The sequence below is a fragment of the Bombina bombina genome, chromosome 3 (genome assembly GCF_027579735.1).
Source record: "Bombina bombina isolate aBomBom1 chromosome 3, aBomBom1.pri, whole genome shotgun sequence".
Lineage (NCBI taxonomy): Eukaryota > Metazoa > Chordata > Amphibia > Anura > Bombinatoridae > Bombina > Bombina bombina.
Window position 1 is genome coordinate 542536769 of NC_069501.1, and position 20001 is coordinate 542556769.

General features: G+C 38.6%; 1 protein-coding gene across 1 annotated transcript in view; it reads left to right on the top strand.

The window, feature by feature from the left end:
- The window catches only part of LOC128652426 (uncharacterized), a 155198-nt gene that overhangs the window by 106182 nt on the left and 29015 nt on the right, over window positions 1-20001 (top strand). The window contains exons 12-15 of the mRNA XM_053705364.1: window positions 9152-9266; window positions 9435-9496; window positions 9901-10013; window positions 10649-10732. Coding sequence (XP_053561339.1) covers window positions 9152-9266; window positions 9435-9496; window positions 9901-10013; window positions 10649-10732 — 374 coding nt within the window. The remainder of the gene's footprint in view (window positions 1-9151; window positions 9267-9434; window positions 9497-9900; window positions 10014-10648; window positions 10733-20001) is intronic.

Genomic DNA, 20001 nt, shown 5'->3' on the forward strand with positions numbered 1-20001 from the left:
CCAATCGGAATTCAAGGGACACTATCTTGGATGACGTCATTTAAAGGAACCATCATTCGTCGGGTAGTCGTCGGTCTGGATGGATGCTCCGCGTCGGATGTCTTCAAGATGGAGCCGCTCCTCATCGGATGGATAGAAGATGCCACCTGGATGAAGACTTCTGCCCGTCTGGAGGACCTCTTCTGCCCGGTTGGATGAAGACTTCGCCCCCGGCTTCGTTGAGGACTTAGGCCCGGTTGGGTGAAGGCGTCTCAAGGTAGGGTGATCTTCAAGGGGTTAGTGTTAGGTTTTATTAAGGTGGAATTGGGTGGGTTTTAGAGTAGGGTTGGGTGTGTGGGTGGTGGGTTGTAATGTTGGGGGGGTATTGTAATATTTTTTTTTACAGGTAAAAGAGCTGATTACTTTGGGGTAATGCCCCGCAAAAAGCCCTTTTAAGGGCTATTTGTAATTTAGTATAGGGTAGGGATTTTTATTATTTTGGGGGGCTTTTTAATTTTATTAGGGGGATTAGAGTAGGTGTAATTAGTTTAAAAATTTTGTAATTATTTTATTATTTTCTGTAATTTAGTGGGGGGGGTTGTACTTTAGTTAATTTTATTTCATTTTACTTAATTGTATTTCATTGTAGTTAATTTATTTAATTAATTTAATTATAGTGTAGTGTTAGATGTAATTGTAAATTTGTATTTATTTTAGCTAGGTAGTTATTAAATAGTTAATAACTATTTAATTACTATTCTACCTAGTTAAAATAAATACAAACTTGCCTGTAAAATAAAAATAAACCCTAAACTAGGTACAATGTAACTATTAGTTATATTGTAGCTATCTTAGGGTTTATTTTATAGGTAAGTATTTAGTTTTAAATAGGAATAATTTAGTTAATGATAGGAATATTTATTTAGATTTATTTAAATTATATTTAAGTTAGGGGTGTTAGGGTTAGAGTTAGACTTAGGTTTAGGGGTTGATATGTTTATTATAGTGGCGGCGGTGTGGGGGGGCAGATTAGGGGTTAATAAATATAATGTAGGTGGCGGTGGGCTCCGGGAGCGGCAGTTTAGGGGTTAAACAATTTATTTAGTTGCGGCGGGGTCCGGGATCGGCAGGATAGGGGTTAATAACTTTAGGTAGGTGGCGGCGGCATAGGGGGCGGCAGATTAGGGGTTAATAGGTATAATGTAGGTGGCGGAGGGCTCCGTGAGCGGCGGTTTAGGGGTTAATACATTTATTAGAGTTGCAGCGGGGTCCGGGAGCGGCGGTTTAGAGGTAAATAACTTTATTTAGTTGCGGGGGGCTCCGGGAGCGGCGGTTTAGGGGGTAAAACAGTATAGTATAGTGTGGGTGCTTAGTGACAGGGTAGCAAGAAAGCTGTGAAAAAGCTGAAGAGCAGCGAGATCGATGACTGTTAGTTAACAACAGTCGCTGCTCATCGCTCCGTACTTGGTGCGCGGCTTTTTGACAGCTTTTTTGATAATTTTGGAGAACGTATTCAGGTCCGCGGCGGCGATGTTAGGCGAGCGTATTGGTGCCGTCGAATGCAAGAAAGTCGACGGCTTGATAAATAGAGGCCAATTAATCAAATTTGATAAGAGAAGTACATTTGAAAGTTGTTTAAAATTGTATTCTTTATCTGAACCATGAAATAAATTGCTTGGGTTGCATGTCCCAATCAATAAAGTGAATTAAATTGACTTTCACCTTCATGTTGTAAAATTTCTAGGTACCTTAGTTACAACATTAACATTTTTATACTATTTAAAATTTAGAAAAATATTAAAATGCACTAATTAAACTGTTTCATATAATCAGCGTTTCAGTATCTTTTTTTTATTTACATTCTTTTGGTCCAGGACAGCCAGAGGTGAAATGTGCTTATAAAAGAACCCTATATGCAAATAATTTTTTATGAACATTTCTTTATGTTTGAAAGATGACATGTTGTTTTCCTCTGCTATCCTTACTGTGAGGATAATAACACCATGTCATTTTCGAAAGACCGAATAATAAGGTCCTTCCTCATGTTTAGTAATTTTGCTTCTGTTTTGGTGTGATGATGATGTTAAGAAGTGTCCACAGATAGGGGCACTTTCTTGTTCCTCATATTATGGGGGAGGGTTCTTATGGAGCCTAAGGGGCCAAATTATCAAGCTCCGAATGGAGCTTGATGCCCCTTGTTTCCAAAAACAGACCGCTGCGCCATAACTTGTCCGCCTGCTCTGAGGCGGCGGACAGAAATAAACCCGATTGAATATGATCAGGTTGACACCCCCTGCTAGCGGCCGATTGGCTGCAAATCTGCAGGGGGCGGTATTGCACAAGCAGTTCTGCTGAACTGCTTGTGCAATGATAAATGCCGACAGCGTATGCTGTCGGCATTTATCGATGTGCAGCGGATATAATACGCTACATTGTATCATGTCTGCTCACACTTTGATAAATATGCCCCTAAGGGTCATTTGATCAAAGACTCGCTGCCATGGGGATAATTCTTTCTTTTAGATCTTATATTGCAATATAGAAGTCTGTCCTTCACATACAGAACCCTGCACAGTGTGATAAACATCTCTCAAAGCAACATTAGTGTTTCTAAATTATTTGAGGGACCTCAGCGTTCTGACAAGACTTCTAAGATCATCTTGCCTGAGAGAGAGATTTTTAAACCACGGCACATAATTCTTATCTCTCACACCACTAATTTACAGTAGCCCCACTTTTAAGGGAGTTGGTGCATGTCCCTTTAAGATACTTCATTTAAAAGTAAGGAATTGCCTCTTTGAAGCAGGGCCCATTTCCACCTCTAAGGATGTTTTTGCTTTTCTTCAAAGCACCTCCCTCTTTTAATAAAAACGTGCAAATATGTGCCCCTTTTAGGAACTGTGGAGTACCTTCTTTCCATTCCATCCCCATCTCCTTGGTAGGTGATTGCTGCATTTATATCACTTATGTAGCATATTTGCTGTATGTTTTCTGTGAGGGGATAGTTTGCTAATTCAGAATTGTGAAATGTTTGGTATTTTGTATAGTTAGATTATTTTATTTCAACTCATTTTCTACATTATATGTAAATTGACTAAAACAATATTGAAAATTACTATTTTTTCCCCATTAGAAAACATAAAATCATAAATTTTGGTAATGAGGGAAGGTGAATTATGTGTGAAGCCGTAAAATGTGTGATGCAAAATATAGAAAATAATTACTCAGCAATAGAAGGGTTAAACTATATTTTAAAGGGCCACTAAAGTTAAAATTTCATGATTTAGTATATACAAATATGCATTTTGCGATTGGCTGATGGCTGTCACATGATAGAGGGGTAGGGAAAATTTGTATTAACTTTAAAATTTGCCAGAAATGATACTACTGGTCATTTGAAATTCAAAGCAAGTGCTATTGCATTATCTTTTTATTGTGTATTTCTCAATTATTTAATTCTACTGTATTTAATTTTCCTTTAAAGTGAAGGTCCATTTTGATGAATTAGCGCCCAGTTTTTAATAAACCTATTAAAAACAAGGACACTTTCCCAGAAAAGATGGGTTGTCTTAGAGGAACTCATAAATACTGGGCTTAACTTACAATCTTGTTGCTGGGACCCGGGGGGCGGAGTTGTACCGGAAGGAATAACGAACCCAATTACCAAAGAAACCTTGACCCATTGGGACAAGATCAATAGGCTTAACCCTTACCTCTCATCCAGGCCCTCCCCATTGACATCACTACTTTTTAATCATGAGTTTTCCCTGACGACCTGTAGGAGACTTTCTGAGGACCCTTCCCCCTCGACTGACATTTCCATATACTATATCACTGATAACGAGCACCTTCTGACACAAGCTCAACTTATAGAGTCAGGCTTTACTTGGGCCCACAACTGGTTCACCTTCAGGAGGATCCACCACTACATTACATCCCATAGACAACATCTTAACATGCTGAGACCACTGACCAACCTAGAAAAATTATTTTCCTCCACCTCTATTCTTAATCACACCCTCTCCAAAATATACTCCATCTTAACCTCTCCCCCTCCTGGCAACCTACCCCATTCTATGGAATCCTGGGAGAGGGAACTGGGGGTCACTATTCTCCCACAGATGGCCTCCTCTATGTTCATCAACACTAAATCCTCCTCTTCCTCTGCGGGCTTGCTAGAACTGAACTACAAAATACTCCACAATTGGTACCTTACACCACGCAGACTACATAAATTATACCCCACAACTACGAATCGATGCTGGCGCTGTGGCCACGTGGGCAGTGGCATGGGCCACATGCGGTGGTGGTGTACTGTCATCAACTCATTTTGGAGATCCATCATTGGGGAAATAGAGACAATCTTCCAAAAAACATTAACCTGTGACCCCTTGCTATACCTTTTAAATAAGAATATCAAGCTCCCATCCAAACCACTCATCACCTTGTTTCGCATCTTTATAAACAGTGCCAAATCCCTTATAGCCAAAAATTGGAAGTCCACAGACCCCCCACTCTTGCACAATGGAGAGCCAAGGTTTCAGATCTTCTAGAACTTGAGGAATACAGGGCATATAGATTAGATAATAGGGATCATTTTATCACTGCTCAGATTACATGGGAACAGTATCTCAAGTCCACTCTCGACTTATCGCTTGCTGTGCAAGACACCGCTTAACTAACCATTCTTACCCCTCATTCATAGACTCTATTATGACCATTCCTTTTTGACCCAGACACACTATTACTTCGACTCTAGCAGATACATATGACCGTTGTTAATTCAATATAAGCAAACGACATCCCCACCCTAATTCCAACCAAACCTTTTGTCTGCTTTCCCCTTTTCCCCCTTCCTTTACCCTCCTTTTTCTCCCTCCCCTCTTGCCCTCGCTCCATTCTCCCTTCAGCCTTATATATATATTGTTTATTTGACTTTGATATTGCTCACGAAACTGAATGTTTGTAACAAGCTTGTTCTGGCTGATTTCATGTTGTAAACTTCTTATAATTCCTCTAATAAAAAAGAATTTGGATTAAAAACAAGGACACTTTAATTCATCAAAATTGACAATTCACTGTTTTTTTCAAAAATTTACCTTTTAATCCTGAATGCCGCTCCAGCGATTCCTCCGGCCGTCGGAAGCCTCTGCAGACGTCAGAAATGACGAATCAGGTTTCCTCCAATAACAGCTTCCCCCCCGGGGGAATATTGGCCTGATGCAACGCTGTGATCGGAGGAAGCCAGATTCGTCATTTTGGACCCGCTAAGATGGCTTGCGACGGGTGGAGGAAGTGCTGGAGCGGCTGCCAGGATTAAAAGGTAAGTTTTTGAAGAAAACAGTGAAATGTCAATTTTGATGAATTAAAGTGCCCTTGTTTTTAATAGGTTTATTAAAAACCGGGCACTAATTGATCAAAATGGACCTTCACTTTAAAAAAGTCAATATACCGCTGACACTTGTGATTTTTGTCAGAAGATGTAAAAGTGGTATCATATTAAACATTTTGATGATCTGTAACATAAAAAAACATTTCTGCTTGTCCATTGCATATGGAATTTTGTTCTATAATTATTGCTTCATATTTCAGAATCTACTTAAAAGAATATAAAACCCAACATTTTTCTTTCATGATTCAGATAGAGCATGTGTTTTTAAACATCTTTCTACTTTACTTCTATTATCAAATTTGCTTTGATCCCATGATACCTAGGTAAGTACCCAGAGCACTAAATGGCAGGAAATAGTGCTCTTACAAATGGATAACATTCTTGCAAAACTGCTGCAATATAGTGCTCCAGAAATGGGCCGCCTTCTAAGCATACGTCCCTGCTTTTCAACAAAAGATAACAAAAGAACAAAGACAATTTGATAATAGCCTTAAATTGGAAACCTTTTTTTCTGTCTGAATCACAAAAGAACATTTTGGAGTTTCATATCCCTTTAACATATTATTATTTTTTTACCACTAAGGAAACTTTTCTTCTCTATCTACTGTTACACACACACACTTCTCATACCTAGTACAAGTGACTCATCATGACTAGCAGTGAATTGAAATATAAACTTATGCGCAAAAACGTGTGGTTTGTTGCACACATTCAGTGTAACTCATATTAACAAGTAACACAGGAAAGAAGGCTGATTACACCCACTAATGGAATAAGATGAAATTAGTAGTTGGTGTTGAACTCACAGTACTCACAGAAAATGTCACTGATTTAAGTGTTTTTTTTATTTTTGAAATATATATATTTTAAAAAAAATTAAAAAATTTCAGATCCCCAAGACGTAGACCGTTGGACAGGTTAGGCGATTAACTTTCCAACAGTGGGTCTTGGGGGTCTGTAGCTGCTTAGATGCCTGAGATACAGGCTGCTAAGCAGCATGCCCCCTTTCCCTATACTTGTCATTGTCCTTTATAAATAAAGTTGCGCCGTGACGTCATCACGTCATTGCGTGTGACGTCACCGTGCAGAACGTGAAGCCCCGGCTCAGCCTGTCGCTATACAGGCCCGATCGCCGGGGTAGGAGCGGGTTGGAGCCCCTAGATCTCCCTCAAGGTGGGAGAGTGCTAGCAACGGCTCAGCACCTGAGTAGGAAACTCTGCGACGGCTCAGAGCCGTCGTTAGCACTGAAAGGGTTAAACCCAAACGTTTTCTATTGTGATTCAGGCAGTGCATTTTAAAAAAAGTTTCCAGTTTACTTCTATTATCAAATTTGCTTTGTTCTGATGATATTCTGTGTTGAAGAGATACCTAGGTAGGTAGGTGGCTGGGTGCACAACAGGAAATAGTGCTGCCATCTAGTGTTCTTGCAAATGGATAATATTCTTGCAAAACTGCTGCCATATAGTGCTCTAGACAAGGGCAGGCACCTGAGCTTATGTTCCTGATTTTCACCAAAAGAAACAAAGAAAAATAAGAAAAATGTTTAATAGAAGTAAATTAGAAAGTGGCCTAAAACTGCATACTCTATCTAAAACATGAAAGACAAATTTGGCTTTTATATCCCTTTAAACAAATAAAATGTGCTTTGTCACACACTTCCTAGAGAGGCAAAAACAAATTTTGTAACCTGCAAATGCTGCAAATCAAAGCTCTAGTTTACGGAATGTGCAAAATTTTGAAAACCTAAGTTTACCGATTTAGCTTTTTGACCTCTCTAGGCAGCATTAGACACAGCACAATTTTTACACAGAAGCAAGAGACACTAAACATCCCTTTAACCCACAGTTTTTGTGATGTTGTGATTTAGGTAGTGGGGAGACATTTAAGAACATATATCTGATTGGTAACATTTGATACATGGGGGCCGATTTAACAAGCTGTCAATTGGCCCCAATGTAGCTTTTTCCGCGCGAGCCTTCAGGCTCGCCGGAAACAGCAGTTAAGAAGCAGTGGTCTTAAGACCGCTGCTCCTTAATTCATACGCAGACAGCAATCCGCCCGATCACATATGATCGGGTTGATTGACACTTTAGCCGTGAATTTGCAGGGGGCGGTGTTGCACAAGCAGTTCACCAGAACGGCTTGTGCAATGTTAAATGCCGACAGCGTATGCTGTCTGCATTCAGCGATGTCTGTTGGACATGATCCATTGAGGGGATGTCGGACAGACACTTGATAAATCGCCCCCCAGGAATCAGAGAGTCTGGTGTGGAGTAATAAATGAGAGTAATGTTGACACCAACAAGAACAGAATTGGGTGGCAAGGGATTTACCGTCTTACTATTGTGATACAGATGTCGCAATAAAAATATTGTTTGTAATGTCAATATTTACTTTACAACATTACAGTACATCCTGGCAGCCAAGGCATAAAAGCTGGGATGAGTTATGCATGGGAAACTGTAAAGAGGGTGAGGAAAAGGCAACCTTGTGTTGCTGAGCACAGGGCATACACCTATGACACACTGTATAAGAGAACCTGCACTGGCCACTAAACCTATATCCAGTAATTAAAACCACCATCAGATGGCTGGAGTTCAGTCCTAATTCCAGCTACCCATAACTTATTAACTCTACTTAACCCCCTTGGCTTCCAGGTGGTGCTGTAGTAATGTTGTAAAGAAAATTGTCAATACAAAGTGCAACATTCTGAATTTAAAATTTGTGATGCTGACATTTGCAATGTTGATAAATGAGACTTGTTATGTCCCATGTGTAAGTGGTAGTAGACTTTGCAATATGTGGGGGGATTAGTAGGAGTTAATGAGTAACAGATACTGTACCAATTATATAAATCGCGACAGGTATATTATATACCAGTACTATATAGTAGTTTATAAAAAGTGAGATACGTATCTGTTGTGGATTCTTAGTAAGCAGAACTAAACAACTAGAAATACTAATTGTACAGAGAAATACATTTAGAATTGATAGAAAAGAATACCACAAAAGTAATAAATTTCAAACTCCAACTATTGGTGTAGATATAGGATTACTCTATACATTAAAATGTTCCATATCATTCAGTTGGAGTTTGAAATGTATTACTTTTGTGGTATTCTTTTCTATCAATTCTAAATGTATTTCTCTGTACAATTAGTATTTCTAGTTGTTAAGTGGTAGTAGAGTGGAGCCAGAAAAAAGAGCACATGAAAGGGAGGATAGAAACTAGGGGAAACATGCCATAGACATGGTGTCATGGAAGAATTTGTGAGAAAAGATAAAAGCTTAGAAAGGTGCAAATTATTGAGAAGAGGAATTTAGACTTTCCTATGAAAAGGTAGATTGTGAGTGTAGAGCTTATCTCTCAGTGGAATTGTTGGTTGAGACGTCAGATATGGAAGGATGAGTAAACAGCTTTATTACAAGCTCTGCATGCAGTTTTGAAGTAAAAGGAGAAAGTAAGGCTGGCAGTTAAAGAAAGGTAAGACATTTTGCAAACCATTTTAATTTTGAATCCTAGGACACTAAAGAAATCTAACAGGTTGCATATTGTCCAGATCAAACCTTCATGATTTAAATTATCTAAAATATATGCAGATTTGCACCAGTATTTTTATTTTCAGCATGTGGTCTATTTTTGCAGTCCAGAGAGTGAAAGTGTTTTGGATTTTGCTGGCTACAGAGGTTTGATATTACACAATAGTCTTTACGCTATGGAATGTTGCTAAACATGCTTTATTTATTATGTATAAGAGTTAACGTGTCATTTGTTTTTAGATCAAAAAGATGCTAAGAATAATTCCACACCTAAAGTGACAAATCAACCAGCAAAGAAATCCACTCCACCTCCACCAGTGCCAAAGTCCAAACCAAATCCTGTGCCTACTGCAAAGTGAGTTGGCTTTGAATTGTTATTTCTATTTCTCTCAATTATTGTGTTCAGTTAATGCTTTTCTCTGTATGCTCCTGCACTTTGTGCATTGTATCTTATGCACTTTTTTGTATCTGATTTTTATATGGTTTCGATATACTTTACAATGATATTTTTCAATCTTTCAAGACCTGCCTCTGAAACTCCAACAAAACCTGTAGAAGATACAACGGTAAAGTCCAAGGACTCAAGTAAGTTGGGACACTTGGCAACATGGGAGTGGATGGTAGAACTTGAAATTTCAGCTTTAAAATTTTGGACTATTTTAAAAATCTCTATTTAGGATTCCTCTCATTCTAGATAATTCTTCAAAGCCTTTTCTGTCCTTTCTGAGAAACTATGAAGTAGACATATTCTAAAAACTATAAATGTTAAATAGTGTATACCATACTCAATTTCTTAGATCATAAGCTTTTTTTTACTCAGGGTAGTTGATCGTATAGCCCAGAGCACATACTTCTCAGAATTAATCGTTGGAATGCTATGCAGCAGGCTTCGATTGGAAAGAACACTTACAGTAAAATAAGCCCATTCTAGTTGTGTTTGATCTTGGTTATTGTCATTTCAAATTACTTTATTCCTTTCCTTTGAACAGACCCTACTTTAGATGGACTCAGAGTGTCATCTGTGAAGCTAGCACATCCCACAGCAGACAGACCAAAGATGCCTGGCAAACGTTTACCGAAGAACAAGACAGGTCTACCTGAGGCGAGTATATGTTGTTGGTATGAGAGTCTTACTCTGGCTCTATAGAACTTCTGCAATATTCTAACTAGGTAAAAAAAATTCTCCTTAAGATTCCATAGGGATAGATCACTGGATTTTAAACCTGTCCTCAAGCTTCTCAAACAAGCCAGATTTTCATGATCACCGTGGGTAAGAGCAGGTAAAATAACCATGTTTGTTATTCAGCTGATTATTTCACCTTTGCTCCAGTCAGATATCCTCAAAATCTGGCCTGTTAGGGAGGCCTGAGAACAGGTTTTAAAACCAGTGGGGTAGATAATAAAATCAGTTCCGCAACTGACTTCAAAAAATTAATGAAATTTCTATTTAATACCTTTTAAACATAGTGCATTAAGATTATATCATTGATGTTCATTTGATCATTTGTTTAAACCTTCCAACTTTAAAAAAATAAATAAATATATATTAGATTTGCTGTTTTAATGACCATCCATATTTACACTGGGAAACAAAAACATGAATGTGACTCATTTTATTGCTATGGTCTGGAAACAAACATGCAATATCTCTGAATCATAATTTCTTATTTTTATTGTTCAAGAGGTAATTTGGTTTATTTTTTTCTTAGTACTGTCTAATTTTTTTTTTTTTTAAAGAATGTAATCAGTCTTCCAGAACCTGTTTTAAAAAAGAATGAAGAACAGGTGAACTCTCACTGTAAAAGTCCCACATCAGCAAAGGTAAAAGTGCAACTGCATTTCCTCATTGACCTGTTCTTGTCTTGTAATGTTGCTTAAAACAGTGAATCTATAATATAAAAACAAAATGGTTTAAAGCTGTTATTTTCATGCAGCACCACACCGGAATACAGACTCAAATTGTAAGGCTATTGTACTGACTGGAATGGGAATTCTGCATCACTCAGTGACTAGAATTTATGTTGTTTCTTTTTTTTATACCTCATCACAAGTGATCACTTTCTATTTCTGTAAATTCCTCATTACAGTGACATTTGTGACACAGTAAATTTATAATAAGTTAATGTGTTTATATGTTAACGCAATGGCAACACACGTTTACATAAGTATAAAAAAGCAGTTACATTTCAGCTCTTTTTTTAAATTTTGAAACTTAAACTCTTATTTTAATTTCAGTACTGCAATAATACGTGTTTTTTTATTTTTGTGTGTAACTTTATTCATACATAACTTTAATAAAATAAATGCACATTATCTAATTTCCATCCCATGTCTCTAAAAAGCATACACTCCATTCACTTGTGCACTATGGAACACTCGCTCTATGACCTCTTTATCTCCCACTTGTTTAACCTATTGGCCCTCACTGAAGCATGGCTCTCCCCCTCAGGCACAGCTTCCCCTACTGCTCTTTCATATGCGGGATTTCACTTAAGCCATACACCCAGGCCCGGCAACAAGCAAGGGTTTGGATCCTTTTCTCTATCAGCTGTACTTTTTAACATATACCCCCTATTTTTCCCCTCACATTCTCTTCCTTTGAAGCCCATATGTTTATTCTCACCCTTATCTGTACGGGTTGCTGTAATTTATTACTTTGACCACTTTGCTTCATGGCTACCTGACTTCCTCTCCTGTGACACACCTACTCTCATTCTTGGTGAATACAATATTCCCATTGATAATTCAAGTACTCCTGTAGTTTTTGAAACACTTCTTCCTTCTTCACAGTAGACTAATTCCACCACTCACAAAGATGGCCATTCAGTTGACCTAATCTTCAGCCATTGTTCTGTTTCTCACCTCACTAACTCACAATTCCCACTCTCTGACCACCATTTCTTAACATGTAGCATCACTACACCTACTATACACCCACTAAACAAACCTTCAAATAGACAGAAGTATACACACCACCACACAAAACTACTCTCTAACACTCTAAATCCACTTCTTCTTATAATCGAGGAAGCTATTTGTACAAGTCCATTCTAACCTTTAGTCTTGAAGAAATAGCTCCCCCCTTCTATAGCTCACACCCCCAACCATGGCATTCACAGCTAACACATTACTTGCAAAAATGTATCTGCACGGCAGAACGACATAGGAGGAAGTCTCACTCCTCTGCTGACATTTTGCATTACAAGATGATGCTATGTTCCTACTCCTCTGCCCTCAACCTCTTCAGGTATTAAAAGAACAATGTTTCGGGTTACAAACCCTTAGTCATGTTCATACAAAATGTGCATATCCAAGTCTCCTTAAATACCTATAGGCAGGTAAAGCCACACCTCTTTAATTAGCATTTTAATTACACAAAATGTCTTAGCTCTACTGCCTTTAGTGGCCTACACCTACAGTAATAAAAAATTCTAAAATTAAAAACACATCAACACACAAATGTTGTCAGCAAAAGATCTAATATCCAGAATAACAAAGATTCACCTAGATTAAGAGTTTTGCGGTAACAGTGGTGCGTTGCTAACGCACAGTTTTCCCTCACCGCTCACTTAAGACAACACTGGTATTACGTTTTTTTTTAAACCCGACGTTATCCGCAAAAAAAGGTGAGCGTAGAGCAAAATTTAGCTCCTTATCTCACCTCAATACCAGCGTTGCTTACGTTAGCGGTAAGCAGGTAAAATCTGCTCGTGCATGATTTCCCCATAGGAAACAATGGGGCAGATTCAGCTGAAAAAAAACCTAACACCTGCAAAAGAGCAGCGTTCAGCTTCTAACGCAGCCCCATTGATTCCTATGGGGAAATAAAGTTTATGTCTACACCTAACACCCTAACATGAACCCCGAGTCTAAACACCCCTAATCTTTTACTTATTAACCCCTAATCTGCCGCCCCGGACATCGCCGACACCTGCATTATATTATTAACCTCTAATCTGCCGCTCCGGACACAGCCGCCACCTACATTATCCCTATGAACCCCTAATCTGCTGCCCCCAACATCGCCGACACCTACATACTATTTATTAACCCCTAATCTGCCCCCCAATGTCGCCGCAACCTACCTATATTTATTAACCCCTAATCTGCCACCCCCATCGTCGCCGCTACTATATTAAATTTATTAACCCCTAAACCTTAGTCTAAACCTAAGTCTAACACCCCCCTAACTTAAATATAATTTAAATAAAACGAAATAAAATGACTACAATTAAATAAAATAATCCTATTTAAAACTAAATACTTACCTATAAAATAAACCCTAAGCTAGCTACAATATAACTAATAGTTACATTGTATCTATTTTAGGGTTTATTTTTATCTTACAGGCAAGTTTGTATTTATTTTAACTAGGTACAATAGTTATTAAATAGTTATTAACTATTTAATAACTACATAGTTAAAATAAGTACAAATTTACCTGTAAAATAAATCCTAACCTAAATTACAATTACACCTAACACTACACTATCATTAAATTAATTACCTAAACTAACTACAATTAATTTCAATAAAATAAAATAAACTAAAGTACAAAAAAACAACAACACTAAATTACAGAAAATAAAAAAATAATTACATTTTTTAAAACTAATTACACCTAATCTAATCCCCCTAATAAAATAAAAAAGCCCCCCAAAATAATAAAATTCGATACCCTATACTAAATTACAAATAGCCCTTAAAAGGGCCTTTTGCGGGGCATTGCCCCAAAGTAATCAGCTCTTTTACCTGTAAAAAAAATACAATACCCCCCCAACATTAAAACCCACCACCCACACACCCAACCCTACTCTAAAACCCACCCAATACCCCCTTAATAAAACCTAACACTACCCCCTTGAAGACTTGAAGATCACCCTACCTTGAGCCATCTTCACCCAGCTGGGTACAAGTCTTCAACGAAGTCGGGCGAAGTGGTCCTCCAGAGGGGCAGAAGTCTTCATCCGATCTGGGCAGAAGAGGACCTCAAGAACGGGCAGAAGGCTTCATCCAGGCGGCATCTTCTATCTTCATCCATCCGGAGTGGGTCCATCTTGAAGCCAGCCGACGCGGAGCATCCTCTTCTTCCGACGACTCCCGATGAATGAAGGTTCCTTTAAATGACGTCATCCAAGATGGCGTCCCTTGAATTCCAATTGGCTGATAGGATTTTATCAGCCAATCGGAATTAAGGTAGGAAAAATCCTATGAGCGAATCTAGATTGAAAGTAAGAAGGCGCCAGACATAGGGTAATATTGTTACAATCTGCAAACACGCTCAAGTAACATATAGATGGAATACTTACAAACGAAACGGCACCAAATCGTGCCTAGTGAGACAGACCGGGACCTCAACCGTCGCCCGGAAGACCAACCAATGGCATGCACCAAACTCCCGCAGTCACGTGAATGTTGTAGCCAATCACCGTTTCTTTGGGCTCACACACCTTCCTTGCAGACGTCCGATTCAAAAAATAGGATCACAGTGTAGACAAACCAGGTGTCCCATACACTGCGGTTTCAAGATATTGATTGGTAACAGTGCTAGAGTGAAAGTAAAACCCACTCCAAACGAGGTACACTAAAAACAATTTATTTAAAATGTTTTAAAATCAGCAACGCGTTTCTCGACCATGCAAGGTCGTTTCATCAGGCTTAAATACACAGTATGGTATTCCCGCTGCTTATGTACCTCTTCTAACCAATCACAACATCTAAAGCCTCACACACCTTTAAGGAGGGCGGATATGTTATTCTCAATGAGCACGTTTATTTCAGACCACATTGGAAATCATGCTATTATACTTAACTTTGCATTATATCATAACAATGCTAATATACGTCCTCTACATATTTGAATTTTATTTTGATCTTATGTTATTTCATTTCATTATACTATCTTGCGTGACTATTTCTCTATTATTCTATTTCCTCTATCATGAACTATATACTATTAAAAGGGGCTCTATATATAATACATCTTTTAATAGTATATAGTTCATGATAGAGGAAATAGAATAATAATAATTAATGAAATATTCAAAGAGAAATAGTCACGCAAGATAGTATAATGAAATGAAATAACATAAGATCAAAATAAAATTCAAATATGTAGAGGACGTATATTAGCATTGTTATGATATAATGCAAAGTTAAGTATAATAGCATGATTTCCAATGTGGTCTGAAATAAACGTGCTCATTGAGAATAACATATCCGCCCTCCTTAAAGGTGTGTGAGGCTTTAGATGTTGTGATTGGTTAGAAGAGGTACATAAGCAGCGGGAATACCATACTGTGTATTTAAGCCTGATGAAACGACCTTGCATGGTCGAGAAACGCGTTGCTGATTTTAAAACATTTTAAATAAATTGTTTTTAGTGTACCTCGTTTGGAGTGGGTTTTACTTTCACTCTAGCACTGTTACCAATCAATATCTTGAAACCGCAGTGTATGGGACACCTGGTTTGTCTACACTGTGATCCTATTTTTTGAATCGGACGTCTGCAAGGAAGGTGTGTGAGCCCAAAGAAACGGTGATTGGCTACAACATTCACGTGACTGCGGGAGTTTGGTGCATGCCATTGGTTGGTCTTCCGGGCGACGGTTGAGGTCCCGGTCTGTCTCACTAGGCACGATTTGGTGCCGTTTCGTTTGTAAGTATTCCATCTATATGTTACTTGAGCGTGTTTGCAGATTGTAACAATATTACCCTATGTCTGGCGCCTTCTTACTTTCAATCTAGATTCGCTCATCGTACCACAAACAATTGGAAGAGCTGCCGTATTTTGGATTCGATTGGACTGTATATTTGACATTATTTGTTATAACCTTCCGTGAGCGCACCTCTACAGGGAGTCCTAAGAAACCCTGAAACCTTTGTAACCACAGGAAAAATCCTATTGGCTGATCCAATCAGCCAATAGAATTGAGCTCGCATTCTATTGGCTGATTGGAACAGCCAATAGAATGCGAGCTCAATCCTATTGGCTGATTGGATCAGCCAATAGGATTGAACTTCAATCCTATTGGCTGATCCAATCAGCCAATAGGATTTTTCCTACCTTAATTCCGATTGGCTGATAGAATCCTATGAGCCAATCGAAATTCAAGGGACGCCATCTTGGATGATGTCATTTAAAGGAACCTTAATTCGTCGGGAGTCGTCGGAAGAAGAGGATGCTCCGCATCGGCTGGCTTCAAGATGGACCCGCTCCGCTCCGGATGGATGTAGATAGAAGATGCCGCCTGGATGAAGCCTTCTGCCCGTCTTGAAGTCCTCTTCTGCCCGGATCGGATGAAGACTTCTGCCCCTCTGGAGGACCACTTGTGCCTGGCTGGGTGAAGATGGCTCAAGGTAGGGTGATCTTCAGGGGGTTAGTGTTAGGTTTTATTAAGGGGGTATTGGGTGGGTTTTAGAGTAGGTTTGGGTGTGTGGGTGGTGGGTTTTAATGTTGGGGGGGTATTGTATTTTTTTTTACAGATAAAAGAGCTTATTACTTTGGGGAAATGCCCCGCAAAAAGCCCTTTTAAGGGCTATTTGTAATTTAGTATATATAAGGGATTTTTATTATTTTGGCGGGCTTTTTTATTTTATTAGGGGGATTAGATTAGGTGGAATTAGTTTAAAAAAAATTGTAATTATTTTTTTATTTTCTGTAATTTAGTGGGGGGTTTTTGTACTTTAGTTTATTTAATTTAATTGTATTTAATTGTAGTTAGTTTAGGTAATTAATTTAATTATAGTGTAGTGTTAGGTGTAATTGTAACTTAGGTTAGGATTTATTTTACAGGTATATTTGTACTTATTTTAACTAGGAAGTTATTAAATAGTTAATAACTATTTAATAACTATTGTACCTAGTTAAAATAAATACAAAGTTGCCTGTAAAATAAAAATAAACCCTAAGATAGATACAAATGTAACTATTAGTTATATTGTAGCTATCTTAAGGTTTATTTTACAGGTAAGTATTTAGTTTTAAATAGGATTAATTTATTTAATTGTAGTAATTTTATTTTGTTTTATTTAAATTATATTTAAGTTGGGGGGGTTAGGTTTAGACTTAGGTTTAGGGGTTAATACATTTAATATAGTAGCGGCGATGTTGGGGGCGGAAGATTAGGGGTTAATAAATGTAGGTAGGTGTCGGCAATGTTAGGATTAGGGGTTAATAAAATGTAACTAGTGTTTGTGAGGCGGGAGTGCAGCGGTTTAGGGGTTAATATATTTATTACAGTGGCGGCAATGTCCGGTCGGCAGATTAGGGGTTAAAAACTTTATTTTAGTGTTTCCGATGTGGGGGGGGGCTCAGTTTAGGGGTTACTGGGTAGTTCATGGGTGTTAGTGTACTTTTTATCACTTTAGGTAAGAGTTTCATGTTACGATGTTAGCCCATAAAACTCTTAACTACTGACTTTTAAATGCGGTAGGAGTCTTGACAGGAGAGGGTGTACCGCTCACTTCTTCCAAGACTCGTAATACCGGCATTAGGAAAATCCCATTGAAAATATAGGATGCGCAATTGACGTAAGGGGACTTGCGGTAAGCTCGTGTTGCGGAAGAAAAGAGAGCGGTACACCTGTACCTGCCAGACTCGTAATACCAGCGGGCGTTAAAAAGTAGTGTTGGGACCTCTCAACGCTGCTTTTTAAGGCTAACGCAAGACTCGTAATCTAGGCGATTGTGTTTAAGAAAAACCTTTTCATTTAAATTTCCAAACCTATTAATAATTCACTGTTTACATAAATATACTGTAATCCAATTCCCTATTCATTCCATTGGGCATTAAGCAATCTAATTTATTAATCCAGAAAGCCTTTCGCTTTTTGAGGAGCAATTCTCTGTCACCCCCCCGTATACAAAGGCATTAAACACATAAAGTCAGCTCTATAGCAATGCACTACTGGGAGCATACTAAACACATCTGGTGAGCCAATGCAAAGAGACAAATGTGCGTGGACACCAATCTGCAACTAGTATTGCTACGGCTGAGTATAGGTACATATAGTTTTTAACAAAGGTTAGATGAGTCATGCAAGTTTAATTGTGACTTTCCTATCTCTTTAAGATGGGAAACAAGAAAGCACATTTCTTATAAATAGAATCCCCTCTATGGTCCACATTTATGATCTTAAAAGGGACATAACAGCCAACTTTAAACTTTAATCAATCAGATAAATTCCATGCTCTAAAAACTCTCTTTATTTACTTATTTTATTACATTTACTTTTTTCATTTGGTACCCTAGGTTGAAACGCATACACAGGTAGGCTCAGAAGCAGTAATGCACCACTGTGAGCTAGCTGTTCTTGACTGATGGCAACACACATATGCCTTGTCATTGTCTCACCACTTATGTCCAGCTAGGTCACAGTAGAGCACTGCTGCTCTAGACAGGAGCTAACTTTAGCTACAGCATGTATATGCTAATAGTGTATTTATTTATAAAATGTTTTACAAGGAAAATATACATTGAGATTTCTCTTCTTTTCAAGTATGTTCTGGGATATGCCAGAAATACCTTACATATTGTACAAATAATGTAATAAAAAATAATTGTTTTCACACATTTATATTATTCAAGACATGGTCTAAGAGTGGTGTACTGTTAATGGACCATTTATCCCTGATAAATGATTCAAATAGACCTTAATTTTAATTAAAACATTGTCCCAGACCAGCCATATTTCAATTACGTTTCTTCAAAAGCCTGTCTTCAGCTTACACTCCAATGCTGCCCTCCGACAGCCAGGCAGTCACTCCATGTGTCCCATGCAAGCTGCAGATTGTGTGCAAAGGTGGAAAAGCTCTTATAGAACTATGGACGTTTGACCCCGAAGTTTAAGTCTCAGTCTGTCTCCTAAATTCCTGTGGTATGTATCAGCTCTACCACTGGACCCATAATGACCCCAGTGCTAATTTTCCATGCTAACTATGAGCGCTCCTGCACACCGCACTGCAGCTGGGGGAGGGAGGCAAAAGCAGATAGGTGTGTGCAGTGCATAATAAATAGCTGGGCAGAGCTACTGCAACCAGTCAGGCCCACCAGGCATTTGCCTGGTATACTCCTTTAGTCCTGTGGATTTCAGTATCCTCTTGCTAAGGATATAATCTATGCTGATGACACCCAAATTTACCTTTCTGCACCAGACATATCCCCTTCCCTGTTGACTTGTGTCACCAATTGCCTATCTAGTATCTCATCCTGGATGGCTTCTCACTACCTAAAGCTGCACATCTCTAAAACCAAGCTCCTTCTATTTCCTCCTCCTACCAATCTCCCTGTTCCCCAAGTCTCACTTACTTTGGATATCTGTTATCACCTCTACCCTCTGGTCTACTGCCTTGGGGTCATATATGACTAGAGATGTAAAATTTCCAAGCCATGAAAAAAACAGTTTTTTTTCTCTGGAAAAAAAAATTGGAATTGCTAAAGTGCTTTATGGGTGTTTAGAAGGTCCCTCATAGCCCTGTTTTATTAAAGTGGCTATTTCATAAAAAGGCACTTACAGCCAGAATGACTTCCTCTCTAAGGGGTCTATTTATGAAGCAGCGGATGCTGCTTCCAACCCTCTCTGCTTCAGTTCTGACTGAAGCGGAAGTTAAGAAGAAGAGGTCCTAAGACCACTGCTCCTTAACTCATCCGCCACTTCTGAGGTGGCGGACAGCAATCAGCCCGATCGAATACAATCGGGTTGATTGACACCCCTGCTAGCAGCGGATTGGCCGCAAATCTGTAGGGGGGTATTGCACTAGCAGTTCTCCATAACTGCTGGTTCAATGATTAATCCGCTGTCGGCATTTATCGATGTGTGGCGGACATGATTCGCTATAGCGGATCATGTCTGTCCGCACCTACATAAATAGACCCCTAAGTATGAGAAAACTATAGTTCTATTATAATGAGTTTTCACATAGACATTAGATAATGAGAAGAATCTGATTGGGCGACTGATCGCAGAAGAATATACTGCTCTTGGAAGAGCTTGATCAACGGTTTCCTGATTTATACAAAAACAATGGGGCTCTACTATATCTAAGTAGTGTGTCCAGAAATAAGGTGCGCCTAATTTATGCTATTTCAA